This window comes from Crocodylus siamensis, chromosome 2, assembly GCF_052110815.1.
Source record: "Crocodylus siamensis isolate JL-2025a chromosome 2, ASM5211081v1, whole genome shotgun sequence".
NCBI classification, from domain to species: Eukaryota; Metazoa; Chordata; order Crocodylia; family Crocodylidae; genus Crocodylus; species Crocodylus siamensis.
In genome coordinates this window covers 234,144,870-234,170,945 of record NC_143396.1, presented here as the reverse complement: position 1 = coordinate 234,170,945, position 26,076 = coordinate 234,144,870, and the positions used below count along the sequence as shown (strand labels likewise).

General features: G+C 41.2%; 2 protein-coding genes across 5 annotated transcripts in view; both read left to right on the top strand.

Annotated features, from left to right (window-relative positions):
• Positions 1-2,158, top strand: part of BUB1B (BUB1 mitotic checkpoint serine/threonine kinase B) — a 36,753-nt gene extending 34,595 nt beyond the window's left edge. For 2 of the 3 annotated variants that reach the window (XM_090033458.1, XM_090033459.1), the window contains exon 23: positions 1,646-2,157. In XM_090033458.1, coding sequence (XP_089889584.1) covers positions 1,646-1,829 — 184 coding nt within the window. In that variant the 3' untranslated portion in view covers positions 1,830-2,157. Of the gene's footprint in view, positions 1-1,645 lie in introns of all 3 variants that reach the window. The other variant, XM_090033460.1, reaches the window with a different exon arrangement.
• A 17,840-nt stretch (positions 2,159-19,998) lies between these two features.
• PAK6 (p21 (RAC1) activated kinase 6) overlaps positions 19,999-26,076 on the top strand; it is a 59,130-nt gene continuing 53,052 nt past the window's right edge. Inside the window, exon 1 of one of the 2 annotated variants that reach the window (XM_090033456.1) lies at positions 19,999-20,083. The gene's annotated coding sequence lies outside the window, so the exon portion shown is untranslated. The remainder of the gene's footprint in view (positions 20,084-26,076) is intronic. The other variant, XM_090033457.1, reaches the window with a different exon arrangement.

The window sequence follows — 26,076 nt, the reverse complement described above, 5'->3', positions numbered from 1 at the left end:
TATTGGTGATCATTATTGGTTACACTGACCAAAGAAAACCAATAGCTGATAATGTAAATTTCCCTTTCGTTGGTGCCGATTCGATATGCAACCAATATATTGGTGCACCTCTACTTCATGCAGAAAGCTTGCAGTGTTATTGGTCAGGAATTTGCAATGAGCTTAGATGACAAGATGTGCCAAAGAAGGTAAGCTAAATATGTCCAGCTCTTGTAAAGCAAGTGCCTCTTTCTGTTTGGGGCAGTTGGTATATTCTTCAGGTTCTTGCTGTAGTGAACCTTTGTCCTAGGGGTTTGCACAGTTGGAAGAATTTCATGTGGGAAGATCCAGCTGAGATATTGGTTGATCTTGAGCTTAGTCCGTTGTGTTCTGCCAAGTCAGGTGGTGCATTTAGAAAATTACTTACCTTAATGAGTCTTCTGCACACGTTAAGATATAGGGGGATTAAGATATAAGAGGGGAAAAATGACTCTTGCACAAAGTCTTGTATTGAATGCTGGGGATATGGGTCTAGCATTCTCCTTGAGTGAGTTTTCTAAAAGGGTAGCTGTGTTGAATAAAGAACCTGTTGGCTAAATATCTAGGTGGGTAACTAGGGGCTCGGCCAGCTCAAGAAAGGACTGAGAAGTTGGGAATTTGAGGACCAAATCCAGTTTTTGCAGACTTTTAAAAAAGGTGTAATTTAAACATAAAGTCTATGAAACAAATAGCTTCTATGGTCTGCTGGGATTTTTGTTTTGGGAAGACCAAGACCAATTCATGGTGATGGGTTGGAGTTCTACCTACATACAGTCCCTGTGAGACAGTTTCCTTCAGGTGAGCCAGCTTCTTTGCTGAACAGCCAATGTAACATCTAGCACTGAAGCAGTATGTTTTAGTGGACTTCAATACAAGATTGGGGAGCAAGAGTTTCTTCTGTGTGAATCATCTCTGATATAAATGTGTTTGCTATTTGTCAAGTCACTTAACCTTTTTGTTTTGAATATCTCTTGTCCTGTGTATGTGGAAATCTCCCTTATAGGAGACTCATTACAACTAATTCTGAAGCGCTCTACTGCTTCTATAGCTTCTAGCTCAGAATTTTTTTTTTAAGTTTCCTAATATCCACATCTGCTTTATTTCCATGGAAGGAATCTGTCAAGTTTGAGGTTCTAAGAATTTCTTGTGCTATCTTCCCAAGATACTCTGGCTGGCTGTTGGCTAAATGTTAGAGGAATTAAATATGCTGGGAGAAATCATGATACAAAATAGAATTTTTATATGTATAAAAAATGTGTAAAGAAGGCCCTGGCAATAATATCAGTTATTCGGGCTGATATTTTACAGGGTCAAGGCCAGAACATTCGCTTGTAATGAAAGCCCTGGCAAGATGCGTAACCAAAGACTTTTTCTTTTCTTTCTTTACATATATAAAATAAATTCTCTCTCTCTCTCTCTCTCTCGATATATTGGCTACCTATCTGTCTGTATAGATAGATAGATAACTTGACAATGCACCCCCAAGTTTTGCTCTGTAATTTGGCTTTGTAGCCTAATACTATTGTAGACTGCAAGCCAGTACACACGCTATTAAATATGTGTTGGAATACTGAATTACCAGCTGTGTTCATGCTGTTTCATTGAAAATTGCTTTATCTGTTTTTAGGTCTGTTGAGAGTGATTTTTGGAGTAAATTTTTTGGGAAGATTTTGAATGCAGATGGTAAGTCCACAGCACTTACACTAAGGGAGCTAAGAGAGGAAATGAGTGGCATGTTTGACGCCTCTTTCCAAGAACGCCTTCATTATTCTTTCTATCATCTTGGAGAATTTGCTCTGCCTCTTGTATAGAAGGGCAAATGCCCTCTATATATTTTTCTGTTATAACAGGAATTTGCTAATGATACTCCTTTTTAAATATATTTTTAGTACTAAACATGGGAAATGGCTGCAGCAATTTCAACAATACATAATATAATATGTGTTTATTTTGAGTTAATGTCTAGCTGTTCTTTAAACTTGTTTTAACAAACTATGCATCATCATTGTCTTATCCATTTTCTCTAGCAATGTTTATTTAATACCAGGACTATATTTGTGATCTCCTTAGCCCTTCTGTCATGCCTTTTTTTTCTTTACAACTGCTGGTTAATCACTGTTTAAGTAATAAAACTGTATTTTGTCAGCAACTCTGTCTCATGGAAATTTTACTTCTAAATGGTCTTCCGAATGTATTGGCTCTAGTAATTGATCTGGATTGACATTTCTGATTTGGAGATTTTTCATGGTTAGATGCAGATGGCTGTCATTTTAGATAGCTGTGAAAACTATCTATTCAGAGTCTGTGCAGTGCTTTGGCTAACATAACTTCATATTCCACCTGGAAACATTTGTGCTCAGTAGAGCAAAGAAAATAGATATAATCACAGCTCAGAAAGATGCAGAGTTGACTACCTTAATAGCCAAGTCATGTTTTATTTACTTTGTTGGGCTCTCAGTGTCTGGCATTACTGATTGAATTGACTGTTTAACAAAAACCTACTCGGGGACTAAATTTGCCAGCTGTGTAAGTAGGGCTTTCTGCCAGACCTTTGGTAACACTATTAAAGATTATAATGCATCAGAAATTGGTGCAGGCCTCAAGTATCAGTTATTAGGACTGCTATTTTACAGGGTCACGGCCAGAACACCCACTTGTAAAGAAGGCCCTGGCAAGATGCATGACCAAAGACTTTCTCTCTCTGTACAGTTTCCCCACTTAATTTGAGGCAGTGCGTGTAATGGAATTGATTGTTCTTAGTAACTTTCCCCCTCTTCTAAAGACAGTGAAACACATGATAGCTGTGCCCATAAGTAGTTTTGCAGTGGGAAGAATCTTCTCTTCGATGAAGAATCTTTGGATGGATGAAAGCTGGCCACGACAAAAGTAAAACTTGTCCAATTCAGTTTCAAGAAATCCAAACAGTGAGTTCCATTAATTCATACTTAGAAGAAAGGACTTCTTGAGATCACAAAAGAGTAATAAAAATACTCTTTAAAATAAGTGCTCTACCCCTACACCCTTCATTTAATGGACATGGACAAGAACTGTCTTTCCATTATTATTAGGTTGTATTTATCATCTCGGATCTTAAGAAACATTTGGTCATATGTGTGTTTACTTTAACAAACAAAAAGCTAGCACCCCAGATGTTCAGCCTCTTGTTATTCTATTTCCTGGTGTAGAGTTCTGCAATTTTCTAACTCCTACATAGAATACTGTCACCCAGGGCCTTGTCTATCAACCACACTTAGCCAGCAGGTCTGGCTAGATATTTGGAACTTCTGATTCTTCCTTTCTGGAATTTGTGACCAAACCATCCTAGTCAAAAACAAAGCATTGCTTAATTCTAGTAGAAGGAACATTTGAAAAGCATTTAGAATGTAATTTTAAAACTGTGTCTCTCTTAAAAGGTCTATTTAAGTAGGTGAACTTCTTGAGATGTACAGACTGTCTCAGTCTGATCCCCCAAAGACTTGCCTTGATTAATCCTGAGTAGCTGTTCCCCTTTTAAAGGTAGTCCTTTAATAAATTGCTCTAGTTTTTTGCATCTTTTGGCCTTTCTGTATCAAGAAGATAGTCTTTCTTTTGGCTTGCTTTGCTTAAAGCTCAGAATGTTAGCTTACTGAAGCTGCCTCTTGTATGCTACAGAGGTTATGCCTGTTTAATTACCAGGGGTTTCTTGCACAAAAAAGGTGTTCTTTCCTGCTTTAAGCCTGATCTTATTGATGATAACTGGTGAAATAACTGTCTGGCATGCTCTGTCCTTTGACACTATAACTCAAAATGACTATGATGACTGCCTCAAACTAGTGGGAGAGGCAAGATGGCTTTTTTTGGTGATATCTTTACTAGACCAACTGTATAGTTGGGACAGAGGTTAGACAAGCTTTCAGGTATAAAGGGTCTCCTCATATTTACTGAGCCAACAACATTCCCTCTGTACTCAAACTCCTGTGACTGCCTTTGAGGCCAAACACCTGGTTGTATTAAACTTAAGTACATCTAATTTTAAAAAATTCCTGTACTGCACTGGCTGATGTCAGATCTACCTCCATTTCAAAGTCTAGTATGTATTATTCAGTTTGGCTGTACTCAGTATGGTGACTTTTTTTTCCTCCCCATCTTAATCTTTTATTAGATGCAAACTGATGATTAACATCATTGGCATCCAACTAGAGAGATGTAAAGATGACTAATATAACCCCAGGAAAATACTATGAAATCTAAATCTCACATAGCAATTCTCCTGTATTTTGTATTTGGCCCCACTCTCACTAGCTGAGGTGAAGACCTTGGGCCAAATAAAAATGAATAGCAAACCTATTTGGAATGATCTTAAGGCTGACTTAAATACTGTAAATCTAAAAGTCTCCCATAAAGTAACCTTTTTTAACCCTGGTCTTGATATCTTAGTGCAACCTCTATGTTTAACGCTATTTACTTTCATGGTAGTCTCAAGATTCCTACCTTTTTATTTCCATATACTGATTTATTGCATGGTTTTAACCAAATTACTGAAACTGACACTCATGTCTTCCCATTTCCTACATCATACACGGTAACAACCACTTTGTGGCTCCTTGTTGAAAAGTAGCATAAGTACAAAGCATCTATTGTATTTGGTAAATTTGGAGTAAATGCCAGAATGTTAAGACTTGTCCATGGTCTGCATTGTCTTGCACAGTATAGTAGAAGTAAAGCCATTGTTTTGATTTCTCAGAAAATCAATTACTCTCTTCTCAGTACATGACAGGTCTCCAATTTTTTCCTTTCAATTTAAAAAAGAAAAAAATACTGCCTGGGAATCTGACCACACGAGTCCTTTTTAACTCACAAATATTTGCATTTAGGCACTAATTTGGTTTTGCATATAACTGATGGACATACAGAAAAATACACATGGTCTTAGATGGGTGACGACAGTAATTTTCTTTGCAATAAATTATAATATAGAATCCAGGTGAATGCAAGGTAAGCACTAGAAAGTGAGTTGGAATTTGTCCTGAAGATGTATTTAATAGCCTTTTACGCTACATTTGGAGCAAGACTATATTAATTTGTATGCATTTTTCTGTTAACTTTTCTATTGTTGGTAACCAAGGTAACATATTTACACACAGCTTAATTTCCCACTCCCACCCCCCTTTTGCCTAATAAGGGGCATTTTGACTGTTCACTGCTAAAGGTATTGAAATGATTCAGGAATGAATCTACAAATCTCTAAAGCAACTGTGTGTTCGCTTGCTCATTCTCTCTCTCTGTCTCCCTCTCTCTCCCTCTTCCACAAGATCAGTCTAGATCAAAATGGAAAAGATTTTTTCTATCTGACCTTCATGAAAAGGTCTTGTAATCTTCTATCCCTACAATTCTGGATTATATCCTTTATATCCTCCACCACAAACTACTGGGCCTCAGTCTCAGTTCTTCCAAGCCACATTTAGCTGCCCTTTCACCTTGCTTAGACGTCCTTCCCTGTTCAAATGTATTATGTTTTTATTTTTTTTTCCTATCCCATCCTCTGTTTCAAAATTTCTTAAAGGTCTGGTTTGCATTTACCCCTTCCTGTTTGGAAGCTTCTCCCACCCCAGAACCTTAATGTAGTTCTTAACAATTCTCTTACTACCATTTTGCAATAAAAACTTCCTTCATGGTAATGGTTACCTTGGCAAAGAGGCTGATGAAATTAATGAGATCCAGGCACTAATTACAATCCCCCAATAAGTTGGTATGAAGACCTCACAGTAATTCTTCACAAAACTAGTGTCTGATTTTTCAAGTAAGCTATTATCTGCCCCGTTTTTCTCCAGTTTATATACAAACCTTGGAAAAATTAAGCTCTGCATTTTAGATGCCACCTGAGAGTGCTCATGTTATTTAGGCAGGGCAAGCCTTCTCAGGATATTGATAGGATTGACTTGCAGTAGGGAAGGTGATGAATCCTAGGGTGTATCTAGACAAGCAGACACATGTAGGATGCGGCGCTGCCGGCCCATCTGCAATGCTGCAAATCACACATGCTGCACATGTAGGCATTTGCCATGCTGCTTATTTGCAGTGTGGTGGGTTTTTTTGACACTGGGAGATCCTGATGTAGAGAAAACCTACCCCTGAAAAGAAGTGGGGAGGGGTACACATAGCAGCAGCTTGCACCACTTGAAATGAGCCTGGCTGGAAGAAGCCATAATCCGGCTGCCGGCCAGGCTCTGTATGCTAGATCAGTGCTGCTGGAGCCCCAGGAGGCTCCCAGGTAAGGCTGCTGGGGCCAACCCAAGTCTCCTACCCTGCCCAGAGTGCCTGGGCACGGGCATTCCTCGGGGAAAAGTAGCAGTGGCACAACTATGGGGAAATGCATGTGTATTCTCATCAATGGGCAATCCCTGGGGACAAGTAGCAGTAGTACAACTATGGGGAAATGCATGTGTGTGCTCATCTGAATGCACCCCCAGAGTTTATCCAAGTAGATCACATATGAGTAATCATCTGTCAACCAGAGGATATGCATCATTTTAGGTATTAGGAATCCCTGAACTAGAGCCTAGTCTATCCCTACAGCATACCTAAGCAATATCCAGGTACTGCGAAAATGCAGCACAGCTACTTGAAGCTCAGACTGCTCACACCAAACTTTGTCCTGGATTTGGGGACTAGGTCAGATACCAAATTCAAGAGAACAGTTTTACAATCTTTATTCAGATAGCTGTAGCTAAGACTGGGAACTACTAGATAATTACCAAAAGTGAAGAATATGAATAAAATCATGAAGAATAAAGTTGTTTGCCTCAAAGTAAACTGTTTCTTTGAGACATTTTATCATTGTAGTGTATTTCTTTCCTTGTATGGTGGAGTTTGACTCCTATGATTTCAAATAGTGAGGAATTAAAAGGTGCTCTGTGCTATACTACCTTGTATGATGACTTTAAGTAGGAAGGGTGGGGGACAGTCCCAGCAGGTGCTGCAGATTTGATGATTCAGTCTAGTACACAGGAAATTCATCTGTGCACTACAAACAGGTTCCACAATGATAAACATACTTAAACTAGTTTTCAAGACTTTCTTCTATGAACTTGAAGGAAGCTTCAAGCACTGTGCTATGAATCTGCTCAGCTATTTTCTATAAGGTGACCTAAATTCATGTTGCTGCAAGCGGGTGAGAGAGAGCTATTTTCATCCTTCTGAGGGCCTATCAAAACTACTATTACTAAAGTTGCACTCAAGGCAGTGATGATGAAACGAATTATATTGTCAATATTCAAGGATCTCAGAAATCTCAAATATGATATGCATGTATGACTTCCATTTAAAAATCTTGGCATGAATAAGCAGTAAAGATATGGTAAGAAAGTAAGAACCAAAATACAGGCATACCTTGTTTTATTGCGCTTTGCTTTATTGCGCTTCGCAGATATTGCGGTTTTTTACAAATTGAAGGTTTGTGGCAACCCTGCCTCGAGCAAGTCTACCGGCGCCATTTTTCCAACAGCATTTGCTCACTTCGCATTTTTTAGCAATAAAGTATTTTTTAATTAAGGTATGTACATTGTTTTTTTAGACATAATGCTATTGCACACTTAATAGACTACAGTATAGTGTAAACATAATTTTTATATGAACTGGGAAACCAAAAAATTCATGTGACTCACTTTATTGCGATATTCGCTTTATTGCGGTGGTCTGGAACCAAACCCGCAATATCTCCGAGGTATGCCTGTAGAAAAGATTTTTTTAAAATAATGAAAATAACAGGGGAAATCATCTTGAAACCTCTCTAATAAAATGTTAACTTTTAAGCATGTGCTGAGAGGATTAAAATGGGTCTTTGCAAAGACAGCCTGCAGCATTCTCAGAAACAATGGTATATTGATAATGCTTTACATCCCAAAAACCTCTTTTAAAAATCTTGTCAGCTGCAGCACAGTTAGTACTTGTTAGTTAGTTATTCAAAAGGTTGTATATGTCAAGTATATAATACCACTTGGGTTTATTTGTGATAAATGATCTAGCTACCTAAACTCAGATGTATTTTACGTACTTTAGTGTTGGAGACCTTCATACAGTTTAGGAATATGACACACTTGAAAGAGGTAATAAAGCAATTCAGCAGCAGAAATATTCAGCTATTTTTTGTGATGCATTCTCAGGTATGGCTATGCTTGGTGTTGTGGAGTAAGTGGGATTAGTTAGTAGAAAAAATTTAGAATTGGTTAAGAAAGCAGCTTAGTGCCAGTCTACCTGTCTTATTTAAATCACAGCCTCAAGTGATGCATAAAAGAAGCCATTTTATGAAGACGGTGCATAATCCAAGACACATATTTACAACCCCTTTTATTGAATGATATAATTTTATGCACCCTTGTTTACAACCTGCAAACATGCATATAACTCCAGTAATTGATTTAATAAAAAAATCAAAGCAATACATTTCAGAAATAGACAAGATGGTTAGATTAGACTATAAAAGAAGCTGAAGTGTGTATGTGTATACAAAGGAGATCAGTGAGATCATTTTAAGCCAAAAAAAGAAGATGAAAACATTAATTGTTCTGTTACATCTCAATTGTGCAAAGATTAAAGAACCTGCCTAATTTTCATTCAAATGTAATTACAGTATCAAGGTCTTGAGGTTCCCTATTTGGATAAATTTCTGAGGGGCAGTTTCCCATGTTTTTGTAAAAGATGTACTGCTGATGCAAGTAACCTATTTGAGTCTGTGTGGTAAAAAGGTTTCAAACTATTCAATAAAGTGAAATTATTCTAGGTTTCTCTTTCTTATGTTTAATTCAAACAGCTTGTTATTTTACATTGATGTTACACAATGGTATTATTTTCTGCACATTGTGCTTGACACTTGCTTCACCAGTTTGTTGTGTGTGTATAATAGACACACACACACACACACTTTTTAGTAAAACTCAGTCTATTCTTCAGTTACGAGTCATACCTTTTAGATCAGTGAGTCTCAACTAGGGTGCCTTGAGATCTTTTCAAGGGTGCAGCACAATGTTAGTGCTGTTAGATATGCAAATGTAATGCTGGTGGTGGTGCTACCCACAGCCACATCCAAATTTTTGGGATCCTGGGGTGCCAATAGTTCTCGGTCAACTCCCACTCCATCTACAAGCTGGGAGCCACCACTCATTGGAGTGCTCTTCCGGGGTCCTCCCCGCACCAGACCACACGCTAAATAACTATTTGCAATAGTTTATTATTTACAAGAATAACTGAGAGATTGACAAATCCAACATTCCATAAATAATAACATATTTTCAATGAGCTCAATAATAATCTATACCAGCAGATAAAGCAAATACTTATCATATAGCAAAAGTAATTATGTTATCAACTTTAACACTCAGGCAACTTATAATAGGTATGTACACTTAATCAGCCAGGTCGCCACAAAATCACTCTGCCCGCAGCAAAGTAAACCACTGTGGCTGCAGTGGAGCCCTAGGGATCAGTACTCTCTCTGCCTCAGAAGAGGTAGCAATGCCGTCATCTGGACAGAAGATGGGAGTGCGTGTTAGGACCTCAGGGGTGACTGCTCTGGAGACCAGGGTTTCTTTCCTTGTTCAGTCTTTCGTAGATACCTCCAATCAGTTGCACCATTCCCCAGACACTTCCCAAGGCAGCTCCCCTGGTTTTGGCATCTGGAGTTCCCCTTCTTGGCTGTACTTTATTGAGCTCTCTGCTGGAGCTCCCACACAGCCATGATTCGCTGCTGCTTTCTCTAGCTCTCCCAGAAAACCTCCTCTAGCAACCCCTGTCCCTGATTCCCTACCAGTGACTCCCTACACCCAGGGATCTTAAGAGTGGGGGCAAGGAACTCATTTGCACAACCCTTGCTCCTTTAATAAAGGATACCAGGGTACTCATTAGCTGGTGGCTCCTCTGCCCTCAGTAGCAGCTCACTTGGTCACAGTTTTTCTGCCATTCATCTTCTCAGAAGCAATTGTCCTAGTAGCAGTCCCCTTCTCAGCACAGCTTCAGCTACCCTCTCCTCAGCTAGTCTCCCCAAGAGTGCAAGCTTTGAGGAAACCCTTCAGCACCTTTACGCAAGCATGACACAACATTCTACCAAGGAAGCTAAAGAAGGCTGGGTTGGATGAATGGACTGTAAGGCTGTAAGGTGGATAGAAAACTGGCTGGAGCATCAGGCACAAAGAGTAGTACTCAACGGCTCAATGTCTAGCTGGAAGCCAATAACAAGTGGAGTGACCACGGGGTCAGTCCTGGGACTGGTTTTGTTCAATATCTTCATCAGTAATCTGGAAGCTGGGATTGACTGCACCCTCAGCAAGTTTGCGGATGACACCAAGATGGGGAGAGTAGTAGATATGATGGAGGGTAAGGATTCAGAGAGACCCAGACAAATTGGATGATTGGACCAAAGGAAATCTCAAGAAGTTCAGTAAGGCCAAGTGCAAAGTCCTGCACTTAGGACAGAAAAATCCCAGGTACCAGTACAGGCTGGCGACTGACTGGCTAAGCAGCAGCTCTGCAGAAAAGGAACAGTGGATAATAAGCTGAGATGACCCCAGCAAGATGGGCATCAAGATGCTTTTTGAAGATCACCAGGGTGGATGACTGTATCACCTCTGGGGGGGAGCCTGTTCTAAACCCTTGGCACTCAGCTTGTAAAGAAGTTTTTCCTTATGTCTAGCCTGAAGTGATCTTCAATCAGTTTATGCCCATTATTTCTTGTCCTCCCTTGGAGAGCCCTAGTGAATAGATGCTCCCCCAAGCCCTGATGTACACTCCGATATACTTACAGGCTGCAACCAAGTCCCTGCTGAGTCTTCTCTTCTCTAGGCTGAACAATCCCAAGTCCTTCAGCCTCTCCTCACACATCTTGGTCTCCAGGCGTTTAATCATGCATGTGGCCCTTCTTTGGATTTTCGCAAGCTTCTTCACATCCTTCTTGAAGTGCGGCTCTCAGAACTATACAGTCATCCACTGTCGATCTTCAAAAAACATCTTGATGCACATCTTGCTGTGGTCAGATGATACTGTACCTGTGTTGCCAAAAAGGCTAATAGCTGCATTAGTAGGAGCATTGCCAGCAGATTGAGGGAAGTGATTCTTCCCCTCTATTTGGCACTAATGAGGCCACCTCTATAGAGTATTGTGCCCAATTTTGGGCCCCCCATTACAGAACGGATATGGACAGAATCCAGCGATGAACAACAAAAATGGTTTGGGGGGCTGAGGCACATGGCTTATAAGGAGAGACTGAGAGAACTGGGCTTATTTAGTCTGGAGAAGAGAAGGCTGAGGGGGGCTTAACAGCAGCCTTCAACTACCTGAAGGGTGGTTACAAAGGGGGTGGAGCTAGTCATTGGTGGCAGATGACAGACCAAAGAGCAGTGGTTTCAAGTTACAGCAGGGGAAGTTTAGGTTAGATATTAGGAAAAACGCTCTCACTAGCAGGGTAGTAAAGCACTAGATCAGGCCACCTAGCGAGTTTGTGGACTCTCCATCCTTGGAGGCTTTTACAGCCTGGCTAGACAAAGCCTTGGCTCGGATGATCTAGTTGGAGATGGTCCTGCTTTGAGCAGGGGGTTGTACTACATGACCTCCTGAGGTCCTTGCCAACCCTAATGTTCTATGATGATATGATTCACAAGATAAACCCAGAAATTTCACATAGGACTCTACAGCTGTGGTCTTTCTGAGTTCTTTGTAACAGAAAAACTGCTCTATTATTTTTCTGTAGGCAAAAAAAATAGTGAGAACTAAGAGCTGGAATTATCTGAGGGTTGCTTCTAGTCTATCCAGAGTTGTCTTGGCTCAGCAGAGCTTGGGAACAACTGTTTTAGGCTACAGGTGAAAGAACTGAACACAACTTCACTAGTTACATTGTCTCTCTACATTTGGCAAACGACTCAGATTAATAACATTAGATTGCGTTCTTAACTCTGGTGTTCCTGCATTAATATAATTCAGTTTTGGTTCATTAATATCAAGTTATGCTTTCAATAATGTATTTTCATTTCTATTAAAAAGTAAGAATATTTCATAGTAGATTTTACTTTAGAAAAATCAAAGAAAGTAATTCTAAATCTAGGGTTTACATCAAATTGTTTCTCTAGGTTATAACCATATTTATATAATGTTCCTGGTTTGCCTATGCAGGCATCTATAGATTCTCAACCTGTCTTGTGTGCTGCGGCTGATTTCCCAAATAATAAATATTCCAAAATGGCTCTGGGCTAAACTCTTAACTTGTGATGTGTAATGAATGCTCCATGCTATGCACTAGAAAATTCTCTTGTGGTACTTAACATGTCCTAATGCTTAGCAAGGTGATTTTGAGTTATTTGATTGTGGTACAGAGAACTGGAGGTTAGAAACTCATTTAGCCCTGGGCTATGGGCACTGCAGTTACCATGCACACTCTCAGAAAGATTTTCCTGGAAGATTACTAGCGCAAGACTGCAGCTTCTGAAAATGTCCTGCTGTTTCATATGTATTGGTTTATCTCCCTGTAGGTTCTCTCTACTTAATCTATGCTTAGTTAGTCTGAAAAACTGACACCTACATCAGGACACTCTTAGAAATAGGGGTGGTGGCTCTTTACAAATTATTTTCTAATAGAGTATTTAAACAGAGCATATACAGAGACAAAATTATATACAGAGATGGCTGAACACTGATGTTACTCAGCTAGACCAGAAAAATGTCATGTCCCTCTATTTTTGCTTTGTCAATATTTGTTTCCTTCTTTTCTTGGGTCATTAGTTCTGCCTACAGTCATTTAATTATTGATCCTATGACACTTCTGATTGACAGAGTGCAAATGAAAGAAATACTTCTGTGGAAGTGTGACTGTCCAGCAGTCAGACTTAATATATCACCACGGCAAAAGAAATCTTTCAGATCAAATTCAATATATAATAACCCCTTTATGAGAACAACAATAAAAAACTAGGAAAACACATATAAGAAATTAAGCTCATATCCATCACCTTTTGCCCCATACATAATAATATTCAATTTAATCTAATAATATGTTAGGAGGCTTTAATATCTGGGAACATACAGGTATAATGCATTTTCAAATAAACTATATGTATATTTTTTAAAGAAATATAATGTAGGTGAAATTAAAATCCCATTTTTCCAATACCTGCACTTGAGACATTTTTCAATGCATTCTCAAAGAAAGGTAAACCTCAATGGAAATTTGACAGCATTTGAGAAAATACTGGTCACATCTCAGAAACGCGCAGGCCTATTGTCTGTGTTATATAAAGCAATTTCAAATAGCCATAATAGAGAAAAAACACTGTTTATGACAAAGTGGGGTATTGACATTGGATCATAAATAAGTGCTGAAGAATGGGAAAACATCTGGAAGAATGGTCCTCACACATGCATCTGCATGATAATACAAGAAAATTATTTTCAAATTCTCTATCCATTGTATCTCACCCCACTTAAAATTACATGCATTTATGGCAGGGGTTTTCAACCTTATTTAGTCTAAGTATCCCCAGCCCTAGGGGGAGGGGGTAGCACGCAGCTGATTTATGATTATGATTTATGGTATAGGAACAGGCAAATGTTGGAGGATTCTATCACATATGGATGCATCCCAGAATTAAACTGTTCCAGAAGAAGGTTGGAGATATAGCAAGGGAAATAACAGGATGCAAGTTATCAGATAACTCCATAGGCCATGTCCACACAAGCATGGGTATTTGGTTCCCCAGGAACGACTAGCAGCTGCACACCTTGTACCACCATTAGTTGTCCCTGGGGAACATCTGTGCCATGCTCTCTCTGGCACGTTACCCTGGGTCGGGTAGGGCTGTCCCCAGCAGCCTTACCTGGGGTCCTGGGGGTCTCCTGGGGCTGCAACAGCGATGATCCTGCTGTTTGGAGCCTGGCTAGTAGTTGGTGCCAGCCAGCCAGGCTCTGGTTTTGAGGGGCACGTGCTGCCCCCGCATGCACTGCTCCACTTTTTTTGGGAAATTCGTGGAATTTGCTAAAGAAGAATTTTCTTGTGCCTCCAAACAGAAAATTTGAGAAACTTCTTGAATATTAAAGAAAGTACACGTTCTATAAGCTTACACCTGAGAACAAATTTATAATACAGTTTAAATTTAAAAGTAGAGATAAGTAGAAGATAGTGAATTCTTATGTAGGGATGATGAAACAAAGGCTTAATAGCTATGGAAACATAAAGGAACTTTTGAGAGACTGAAAGCAAGAGGAGAAAAGAACACAAGCCAGTGGGCAATGACTTGGGTTAATGGAGTAGTGTTGATAAAAGTTAAATATCTATCTCTATACTTTAGGCTGTTGGATGCACATTTAAAAGTTAAATTTGTTATATGTTGATTTTATTAATAAATACACTTCAGAATGAGTACTTTTGAACTTATCTTTAGTCTTTTGCTTGGTTTTTCTTTGCGAGCATATACTTACATTTCTAGGGTTTTGCAGTTTGCATACACACATTGATTTTGCTCTTCAGTTTTATAGGATCCCCTATAAGCCAGAACAACACTGTACTTTTGTGTAGGAAAATAATTTAAAGAGTAATTTACCATGTAGGTAGTCCTTTTGATTGTTCTTTTCTGATAGTGTAGTGAGATGAAGGCTACAACTTGTCTTTCAAATGTACTTAGGCAGTATTCCATTCCCCAGATGGTCCAGATCAATACCTTCAGAAGGGCCATATATTAATATTATATGCTGCTTTGTAGATAGGTATCTTGGGGTTTAGTTCCAAGATTTTCTTGGGCTGTGAAAAGACAAAAAAGGGTGTACAAATGAAGTAGTGAATCGTCTATTTTAAAAAGGAGGATGCAGATGATGGGTAGGGGAAAGATCACTGCATGTGCATTGTACCATGCCATGCCAAGCTCACTGCACATGTGTTGTACCATGCCAGGCCCAGGAATCAAAGGGGGATGTGACCAGATTTCCACATCCCTTCTGGATCCATCCCTGTCACTTTATCCAGCTCCTCCAGGGGCACCATATATTGCTCCTTCTATTCAGATTCACAATAGCATATGCCCTATTCTTTCTCAAATGTTAGAAAATTCCTGGAATGACTACAGCAGCAACCTTTGTATCAAATTTAACAATGCAGATAAAGGCTAAAGGGAACCTGTTTTGCCCTAGAGGACAGACCCTTAGAGACAGCTAGTGAAGGCAACCATGAAGACAGTCACTTACAGGCTTAAATATGTGAAAGTATGTAATAGAAATATTTGGTCTTTATAGGGCTGTGATTCTCAACTAGGGTGTTGTACCATTGTGGAGTACCTTGAGATCCTTTCAGAAGTGCCATGGAGTGCCACACAGTAGTAGTGCTCTTAGGTATGCAAATATAATTCAGAAGATAAACTCAGAGATTTCAAATAGGAATTCATATTCTCATCTTTTTTAGTTATTTGCAACAGAAGAATTGCTTTATTATTTTCCTGTAGTCAGAAAAGGAGTGAAGACTAAGAGCTAGCATCTTCCAAAGGGTATCTTGGGCCAAAAAAAAATTGAAAACCACTGTTATAGGGTTTTAAAAAGAAATAGCCTTCCCAATAAAATATTTTTATCTGATGAGCCAGAAAATGAGGAAGAATCTACCACTACCCTTGGTAAGTTAGTCCAATAGTTAATTACCTTCAGTGCTAAGAAAAAAGGGGGGTTGCCTACTTTGAGTGTTTGCCTATGATGAAATATTAGTGTACTTATGTCCTGTGTGCCAGGATTAGAACATTTGTTTTACTTCTGTCTGATCAATTAAAGAGTCCACAGTTAAAATTCTGTTTACTGTGTAGGTATGTAGATGGATTAAGTCATGTTTTAATCTTTCCTACAATAGGTCAAACCAACGGTGCTCAACTTCTGGCCCATGGGCCAGATCCGGCCCCTGGTACCCTGTCATCCAACACACAGGGCTCCTCACAGGTCCATGTGGAGCCTTGCTGGACCATGGTTCTTCCCACTAGAACAGGCATTCGGAGTGGTGCAGACCTTATTGTGGTACACAGGACCAGGCAGAGGTGGTATGAGGTCTCTGGGACTTGGTCCTGGTGGGTAGAGCTGGTGCAGGTCCCTTGGAGCTTAATCCTGTGGGATGGAGGTGGTATGAGGTTCCAGGGCCTGATTCTAGTGACAGGGTCCAATCCAGCTTGTGGACTGGCCCTGCATCCCTCATCTGGCCCATGGGGCCAACAGGTTGAGTGCCACTGGGTTAAACAGCTTGAACTCCTGTCATCTTGCTTTATAAGGCATATCATCAAAACCTTTAATTGTACATGCAGCTTTTCTCCAAACCATCTACCATTTATCAACATCTTTCTTAAACTGTAGACAACAAAACAGGACACAGCATTCCAGTAGCAGTCATTCCCATGTTAAATAAAGGTAATAAAACCTCCGCAGTCTTACTGGATATTTCTCTTGATACTTCATATGCTGAAAGTGCTGTTGTTTCATATCCTGCTGCAGAGTTATGGGAAAGGTAATGTTTGGAAAGTTGCCCTAATGCCTCTAACATTTGTAGTCCAGTTAAGTTCTTTATTAAAGGAGAGGCAGTAAGTCCAATAGATAAGTCACTGGATTACATGTGGAAGACTCAGGCTCTTCTGTCAGCTCTGTTCCTGCCTTTCTATGTAACACTAGGTAAGTCACTAAACTTCTCGGGTTTCCTGCATATAAAATTAAAGTAAATATATTTATCCACCTTTTGAAGTGCTTTGACTTCTATAGATAAAAAATACTAGGAAACAGCAATTAATACATTTCGCCTGCTAGCTTCTGAACACTTCTGGCACCTTAATTTCTATATAGCTCTTAATTCTATAGAGTGTTAGGGTGAAATGCATTAAATGATGCTTCACATGCTTTGCTTGTGATTCTATAGTCAAAACCCAGGGAAGAGCTGGGAGTGGGGGGTAGTATGGTCAAATTCATACGTAGAAGTTCTTTCTCATGTGAATTTAGACGTTTAGGATTTTAATGACTGATGTGGGAGAATGGAGAAGCAGAGATATTCTGTGTCGAATTTTCTTTCTGAGTTGGAATATTACTGCTGCACTCATCATATACAATAAAAAACTCTTTTCCTTAATATCCAAGTTCCTATCTGCTTTGAGTAGCTATTATTCAAGCTTGAAGCTTGAAGTTAAGACTTGGAGCCCCATCCTTCTGGATATCCTGGCTTAGACATCATCCAGTTTAGGAATCTCACCATACTGTCACCTCTTAGTCTCACAGGAGATTACATCTTTATTGTTTTCTTTGTGTATGCAAATTGCTATCTTGATGCCATCTTCTCTTCTCTTCTCTGGACTATACCCCTTGAACCTTTCCACCCATTGTAAATGTACATTAGAATAGCCTCTGTATATATTCAAATCACTTATCTTTTTTTCTCCCCTGTGTCCCGGTATTAAAAAAAAATCATAGAGTCACTTAAACCTAGAGTTCATTAGGCTAACATGGTTATAACATGCCAGTTTCTGAAGCCAGTAACACAAAAGGGAGTGATATGCCTAGCATTATGTCTGGCCACTTTGACTTCACAGCCCAAATAATCAAATATCTATTTACAGACAAGTCAACTGCAGAAGGCCAAAGCAAAGCTGGAATTTATGTCTTAGGAACCAAAGTGAGGCATGTTAAATAATGTGCCATTATGTCATATTGTTCTGTTGTTCAGGCTCCTGATTGTGTTGCTTTAATTGTTTTAATGGCATAAAGCTTTATTTTAATATTTGATGATATTACCTTTCACCTTTAGGGTAGGTGGGGAGTCACTTGATAAATGAAAGTGCTATAAGGAGCCCATGACACTTGCATAAAAGGTATCTATCACAGTGTCCTTGTCAAAAATTTCCCCTTGCTTCACTACTGTGTAATGGGTTATTTAGCTACAGCCCCTCACCCCAGGGATAGCTGCATTTCAGCAGTAATGTATGACTCCTTCAGGGTGAAGACTACTGTAAAAATATGTTATCTGACTCCTATTTAGGCTTTTACTCGAAAGCAGCTCTCAGTTGGAAAGCAGAGTCCAGCTATAGGGAATGAAAATCTGAAACCTAACAGTATTTAGTAGCTTCAGAGACTTGAAGCATTTTCTGACAAGAAAATTCATTCCTGAGACTTGCTGACAGGATCATGTAGTATGGAACTGCTGCCTGCCCTTCCTCCTCCAACCCAGTGCAAAAAGAGAAAGGGAAAAAAAAAGGAAAGGAAAAAAGAGCTCTTTATAAATAGCTCTGTTCCTGTCGTATTTGTAAATTCAGTGCTTTTTGTGTCAGTGACATCACCCTCCTCTCCATGGCAACTCGCTACGATTTCAAAATTGCCTGGCACTATTTGAGAAACTTAATGCTGCAGATGAACACGTTGATTCAGGATGATTTAATTGAGAAATAAAACAGCGCAGGGGGTGGCAGGGGAGGAGGTGGGAACCATGAGGAAATGGGTTGCTGTCAGCTCTAATTCTCTGGAAAGCTTGTGTCTGTGATGAGTGCATTTTAAACCTACTTGCCCAGTCTCTCTCCTTTTTCTAACTATTCTATCAAGAGGAGGAGGTGGGTGGGCATTTTATTCTTTTATCTCCACTATGCTGGGGGAGAAGCACTACAGGTGACTAGGTAGGAGGATCAAGACTGACTCAATCCTGAGCTATTTTCTCTCTCCTTTTTTTTGTTAGTTTTTACCTTTTGTCCATTAGCTTGTATTTTTATCCTGGTCCCAATGAGATGATAAAGAAATATCAAAGCCTGCTGCTATTACTGTTTGTGAAAACATGTGCCTGTGGTTATACAGGTAAAGAACTAAAACTGAATCCTAATGGGAAGACAATTGACAGTTCTCGCTTGGCAGCAACATTTGATATTAAAAATAGCTTTTGTCCTATGAGTCTTGTCCAGAAGATGCTAATTGACATGACCTGGGAGCAAGCAGGAAACAGTTGTCAGTCTGTTTGTGAGAATACATAATTCCCCCACTAGCAAATTGGCTGGTTTTAACTTGATTGCTAAACAAACACCTGTAGCTAGGTCATTTACCTGGATCATTGTTTACAAAATTGGATTTTGTTGGGTTTGATCTGGGTTTCTGATGGTGGAATTGTAATGTGTTCAGCTGAAATATGTACACGGATCTGCAGCTGATGCAAATTGATGTTTCTTTGTACTTTAGAGGCACTGGGGTGATATAAACCAGCTGATGATCTGGCTACACTATTTAAGTCCTGAGATAGTACCAAAAGCCTGCATTATAAATGAAGACTACCAAGTCCATTGCTGAAATTCAGCATCCAGAAAATGTTGCACATCATATTTTAAAAAGTGTAGAGAGTTGTAGTCACATTCTCTTTTCAAATGAGCTCACACTTCTCATTTTTCCTCTCTGCAAAGCAGGCAGTCCTGTAACTAGATCTGAGAAGTGCGAGGCTGAGTTGTGTTTGTTAACTCTCCCACCTGGAGTGGACTGCAAGGCAGTCATCGTGTAACGTCATGGCTCGGCTAAGGGAAACGCATGTGTATTCTTTATACATTGGAATCCCTGCAAAAATGTCACTCTGCACATAATCCTATCCTCTCTGCCAAGATCACAGCATCAGTCCACAATAAATATGGTCCTTGAGTAACATCTTATGCCTGCAATACAAACCTTGATAAGAGTGAATACCTACCTTGGGATCAAATCAGTTTTAGCTGCAAGACTGTAATAGAATTTGTCACTAAAGTCTCATTCTCTAAATGTGAGGGTACTGTAACTTCTTTGTATTCTTCTAAACCTCTGCTTATTGCCAGAGAGAGGGGGCGTCTGGCACTTTTGTATACTCCTCCACAGCAGCTGGCATCAGGCTAGTGCCGGTGAGTAAGCAGCTGGCAGGATGATGTGTGTTTGCGTGTGTGTGTGAGGCACTGAACCAGGATCTTGCCGAAGAAGCTTTAAGATAAAATTGTGGAGAATTTTTGCCTGAAGCAAGGGATGTTTCCCACATCTAAGGCAAGCAGCAGCCTGCAGTCTGGGAGAAGCAGGGTCTGAGGTCACTCCAAAAGTGGTGAGTCTCACAGATCTTCTCAAGGTAAGATCCCTATGCCACTCAACAGGATCCCCAAGGTCCCCCACTATGAAGGCTGAGTGTAATTCTATGATTTTTAAGCTTGGGAAGGATTAGAAGATCACAGTATTGAGAAATTTGTGCCCTTGGCTGGCACTCCCTTTTCAGGCTGGAAATTTAAATCGACCAATGGGAACCAATCTCCTCAGTTGTGAAGCCACAAACAGAGGGAGGGGGAAGAGGAAAGGCTTTTAACCCTAGAAAGTCCCCCTCTAGCTTGGACATGCAACAATTGTGAATGATTGGTGAGGCTCCTAGTTCAAATACGTAGATACTAGTGTGATGGCACTATAGGACCTCAAGGACAGACAGGTAGGCTTGTGACTCAGAGACAGTAAAGCTCTTTAAATAGAGATCAGTTCAGTTTGTTAATAGCATTTAGTATTTTAAAGAATTCTAGGGCACTGCAGGGTTGTTTGGTAGAATAAAGAATGAAAACAGTCCCAGTCTTAAAGATCTTGCTGGCTTTGTGATACTTATAGTAAGGGTTTCTGATTTGAGAATGTCACCTGAAAAAATGCTTCCGAAAACAAGTTTGAGAACAGGCTTTTCTAATGCATGCATTCAAATTAAATCTTACCTACCAGTTCTAGCTGGCAGCTAATACTAAAGATCTCTGTTCAAGCAGTATTGGAGTATTAGAGGATGTTTGTCAATGCATCTTGAAGAACTAAAGTAATTCTATCTCACTGTCTAATACATGTCATGAAAGTATCTTCTTTCTTAGCCTTAAAGCTGAAAACTTTCACAACAGAAGACAGGATGGGAAGTTTATGATTTTGGCTTTGGAAGATGGTTGATTACCGTCTACATAAATTTTATAATCTTTGCTTAAATTGTGCATTTTGCTGTACTTCTATAAAGGTGCCAAGGCTATTCACCTGGTCTCTGAAAAGATAGCAGAGTACATGTCATTCTCTTTTTTTTTTTTCTGTGCCTTAATTAATCTAATATCAGCAACAGTTCCTGTTTCACTTAAGTCTCATTTCAGATGAGTAAAATGTGTCCATATGATCAAAAGCATCTCAAACACAAGGAAATTCATATAGGCAGAATGCAGTAGATAGAGTTGGTATGGAGGAAAAAAATCTCAAAAGGGATGTCTTGCAAAAAAGCCTCGTAGTCAGCCTCATGGCTAACATCATGTACTTTTTACTTTGCCATCTCCCAACCCTGTATTATGTGGCCTGTGCATAGAGCTGTTGCATTAGGGAGCTTGAGCAATTGAATGATAATTGTGCCCAGATTTCAGGCAGGGAGTCAAAACCAAGGAGGGGATGTGCTATCAGCAAACATGGCTTAATTTGATGCTGTTTTCTACGGTACCTGGCAACACCAGCTGTGCAGTTAATGCCATTTGGAAGCTGATGCTGGCCAGTTTGATTTTACTTTGTTGGGATCCATTAATTACTGCCAAGTTTAGAGTTAAAAGAAGTGTATTTTACTGGCACTGAGACCTCCTAAAGCATTAATCTAGGACTGTTTCCAAGTATTCTTTTTCCTTGAAGACTGGTTAGAGATAAACCATTTTTTGATTTAGATCCAGAATGATGCCATAAGGAGGGAGATTTGGAAAAGGCAGAAACATTCATAGTACCTTTATTCTGGATGCACTATGAAGAGCTAAGGGCAATCTGCCTTGATGATCTTTTTATTTATTCTTAATGTCCTGTTCAGCAGTAAATTCTGAGCAGATGGGTGCAGCAGCAGTAAGCTAGTGGCAACAGGGCAGGGGAACAAGGGCAACTGCAGACCAGGCATAGGTGGGCACGGTTGCTGTAACAACAGAGGGCAGGGTACAGAGGAGCAATGAAGAGTGGGCAGGGGACAGTAACAACAGTATTCAGTAGGTGGATCAGCAGGGATAAGCAGCAGGCTGCCTGCAGGTGGGTGTTCTAGAAATGTGGACATTACCATGTGCAATATTGCATGACATCAGTTAAACTTGCTGGAATTCTGAATAATTTATTTTGAATATTATGTCATATTCTATGTGATATTTCCCTTGCTTTGTCATACTGTCTCTACATGTTTGTCTGTGGTATAATTTTTGAGCTCTTGGCAGGTTCTGAACTTCCCGTAGGTGCTAGAATGAGTAGAACCAGGCTTCTAGGGAATACAAATTGTGTCATTAGTAGAAGGTGTTCTTAATTAAATACTAACCATCCTCCTCAATTAAAACTTCCACAGAAAACTAGGCACTTGGTAGTAAAATAAATAATAGCAGGTCATGAGTAATACCTCTCAAAGGAGTATTGGAGACAAAATTACACTAATGTAATAAAATATGTGTGCAGTGGCTTAGAGCAGTGATTCTTTACCAAGGCTCTGTGAGATCTTTTGAAGGGTGCCACACAATGTTAAAGTTAGCGGTGTATATACCTGCACATGATTCAACTCAGATATTTCAAATAGGAATCCTTAATGTCAATGATATTCTGGCCTTTTGTTGCCCTTCTGAGTTCTTTGAAACAGAATTGCTTTATTATTTTTCAAGGGGTGCCATGAGTCTAAAAAGTTTGTAAACTGCTGCCTTGAAGGTGCAATAATGGAATTGGGAGTTTTTCAGGGCTAGGTTCAATCATGGTTAAAGCCAAAGTGACTGAACTCCATTTCAACCTCATGGCTTTTTGGTGATTTCAGACCATTTTTGCTACCCCAAACAGCACTCCATGTAGCAATATCAGCTGAGAGGCTGAAGACTGAATGGGCCACACAGAGTGAGCTGCTACTTTTGTCCTAGCAGTAGTCCTAACAGCCCAGATTTAAGATACGTTGGTGAAGGAACACGGAGGCTGGTACTACCGTTGTTCAGTCTGCACATACGGTGTGGATAAATGAAGTTTTCAGGACCAGATGGTGGATTGACTAAGCAAACACACATGGTCTAACTTGAGATTGCGGGGTGGTATTATGATCCCTTTTCTTTTTCCTTGTCCCCTTCCAATCCTGGGGCCACTGTTCTGGTCTCTGGCATAATGTAGAAAAGCCTCCATGGTCCAGTGTCCTCCTTCAGGTTCATTTTCAGATCCTTATTGACCAGAATACCCACTGTCGCTAGGTGGACAAGTGGATAAGGAGATAGAGGTAGTTAGCCGTGTTAGTCAGAAGTCAGGCAGAAGGCAGGGTAGAGACCAGCATTTCCTTTAAGCTGTGCAGCGTGCACAGCCATGCAGGTGCACCTGACAGCGCAGCAAGACTGTGCCTACGCAAATGTGCACAACACACAGCTTAGAGGGCATGCTTGTAGAGATGCACCTAATAAGCTAACTAAAATAAAGATGCATAAGTTTTTGTGAGCCCAAGCTCACTTCATCATAAGGGAAGAGCAGTCACCCAGGTCTGACCGCTCACATAGGTTCCTAGCCAGAGTGCAGGACCTCCATCTAACCCAGGAGGTGCACAGCCCCACCAGGGGAGATGCCTTATTGGACCTGGTGCTGGCCACGGGAGATGACCTGGTGAGGGGGCTGCGGGTGCTTGACCACCTGGGTGACAGTCATCATTGCCTGCTGGAATTCACCATCCAGTGCAAGGTGGCAAAGGCCTGCAGCAAGGCAGCAGCCCTAGATTTCAGGAGGGCAAACTTCAATGAGCTAAGAAGGATAGTTAGGGAAGCACTGAGGTCCCAGAGGGGAGGGGAGCCAGGTGTCCAAGGAGAGTGGTCGCTCCTCAAGGAGACGATCCTCCAAGCCCAAAGGGAGGTAATCCCAACAATGATCAAAGGGAGCAAGAGGGCACACAAGCCCCCATGGCTCACCAAAAGCATCCGGGAATGTCTCCTAGCTAAAAGGGAGGTGTACACCCAGGGGAAAGGAGGGGACATCACCTGGGATGACTATATTGCAGTTGCTCGGGGATGTAGGGGGGGCAGTCAGGAAGGCCAAGGCAGAGATGGACTAGCTCCCCAGACAATAAGAAGTCCTTCTTTAAATACATAGGGGGTAAAAAGAAGGTTCCGGGTAATGTGGGGCCCCTGCAGGACACGTTAGAAAATTTGGTCGTCACACCAGATGACAAAGCCAACAGGTTTAATGATTTTTTTGCCTCCATCTTCCTAAGCAGGGACTGGAACAGCCCCCCGCCCCCCCCCCCCCGCTGGGCCCCCCTCAAGCCCCAGGGGAGGCACACCTGGGCCAAGGGTTAGTGAGGAACTAGTTACGGAGCTTTTGAAGGGACTGGAAGTATTCAAGTCAGCTGGTCCAGACGATCTCCACCCTAGAGTACTAAAGGAATTGGCTGAGGTCATTGCAGGACCCCTGGCACAGCTTTATGAGCACTCGTGGTGCTCTGGTGTGGTGCCAGAGGACTGGAAGAGGGCCAATGTGGTTCCCATCTTCAAAAAGGGGAAGAAGGAGGACCCAGGAAACTATAGGCCAGTTAGTCTTACTTCGATCCTAGGCAAGCTGTTCAAGAAAATTATGCTGGCACACATCCATGAGGGGCCAGCAGGGGATTTCATACTTAGGGGCAACCAACACGGGTTCATCAGTGGTCCTGTCAGACCAACCTGGTGGCCTTCTATGATCAGATCACCAAATCATTAGATGCAGGGGTAGCAGTGGACATAGTCTTCCTGGACTTTCGGAAGGCCTTCGACACTGTCTCTCACCCTGTTCTCATTAAGAAACCAGGGGACTGTGGTGTCGACACCCACACAGTCAATTGGGTCGCCAACTGGCTGGAGGGCCACACCCAGAGAGTGGGGGTGGATGGGTTATTTTCAGCCTGGAGGGATGTGGGCAGTGGGGTTCTGCAGGGCTCGGTCCTCGGGCCCACACTGTTCAGCATCTTCATCAGTGACTTGGACGAGGGGGTAAAAAGCACCCTGTTCAAATCTGCTGATGACACTAAGATGTGGGGGGATGTGGGCACGCTAGAAGGGAGCAATAGGCTACAATCAGACCTAGACAGGTTACAAGGGTGGGCGGATGAGAATGGGATGGGATTCAACACTGACAAGTGCAAAGTGATGCACCTGGGGGGAACAACTGGCACCATACCTACAGGTTGGGGAACTCCCTTCTTGTCAGCACGGAGGCAGAAAAGGATCTTGGAGTCACCATTGACTCCAAGATGAATATGGGCCGGCAGTATGGGGATGCAGTCAAGAAGGCCAACTGTACCTTGTCATGCATCCACAGATGCATCTCGAGCAGGTCCAAGGAGGTGATCCTCCCCCTTTATGCAGCACTAGTCAGGCCGCAGCTGGAGTACTGTATCCAGTTCTGGGCGCCGCACTTCAAGAGGGATGTGGACAACATGGAGAGGGTCCAGAGGAGGACCACTCATATGATCAGGGGGCAGCAGGGCAGGCCTTATAAGGAAAGGCTACGGGACCTAAACCTGTTCAGCCTCCACAAGAGAAGGCTGAGGGGGATCTAGTGGCCTGTTACAAACTAGTCAGGGGGGACCAGCAGGCACTGGGGAAGTCCCTGTTCCTCCGAGCACTGCCAGGAGTGACCAGGAATAACAGTCACAAGCTGGTAGAAGCTAGATTTAGGCTAGATATCAGGAGGCGCTACTTCATGGTCAGGGTGGCTAGGATCTGGAACCAACTTCCAAGAGAAATGGTCCTGGCTCCTACCCTGGGGGTCTTTAAGAGGAGGTTAGATGAACACCTTGCTGGGGTCGTTTGACCCCAGTAATCTTTTCTGCCATGGCAGGGGGTCAGACTAGATGATCTACTCAGGTCCCTTCCGACCCTACAAACTATGAAACTATAACTATAAGTGGATGAGTGACAGATTCATTAACTTCCCCTGTGTGCATGATGTATAAAACTATAACCTTAAAACCTGAAAATTATTTCCACAGTTCGTTTAGCTAGCATGTTGTTAGTCTGCACCTTATCTTTTCTCTTGTCTCCTACCTGTTTACATAAACTCACTGGCTAAGTACAGACAATGAAAAAGCCCGAGGCTGAATCTATTCAGTCTTTGCAGGTTAGTCTAAGC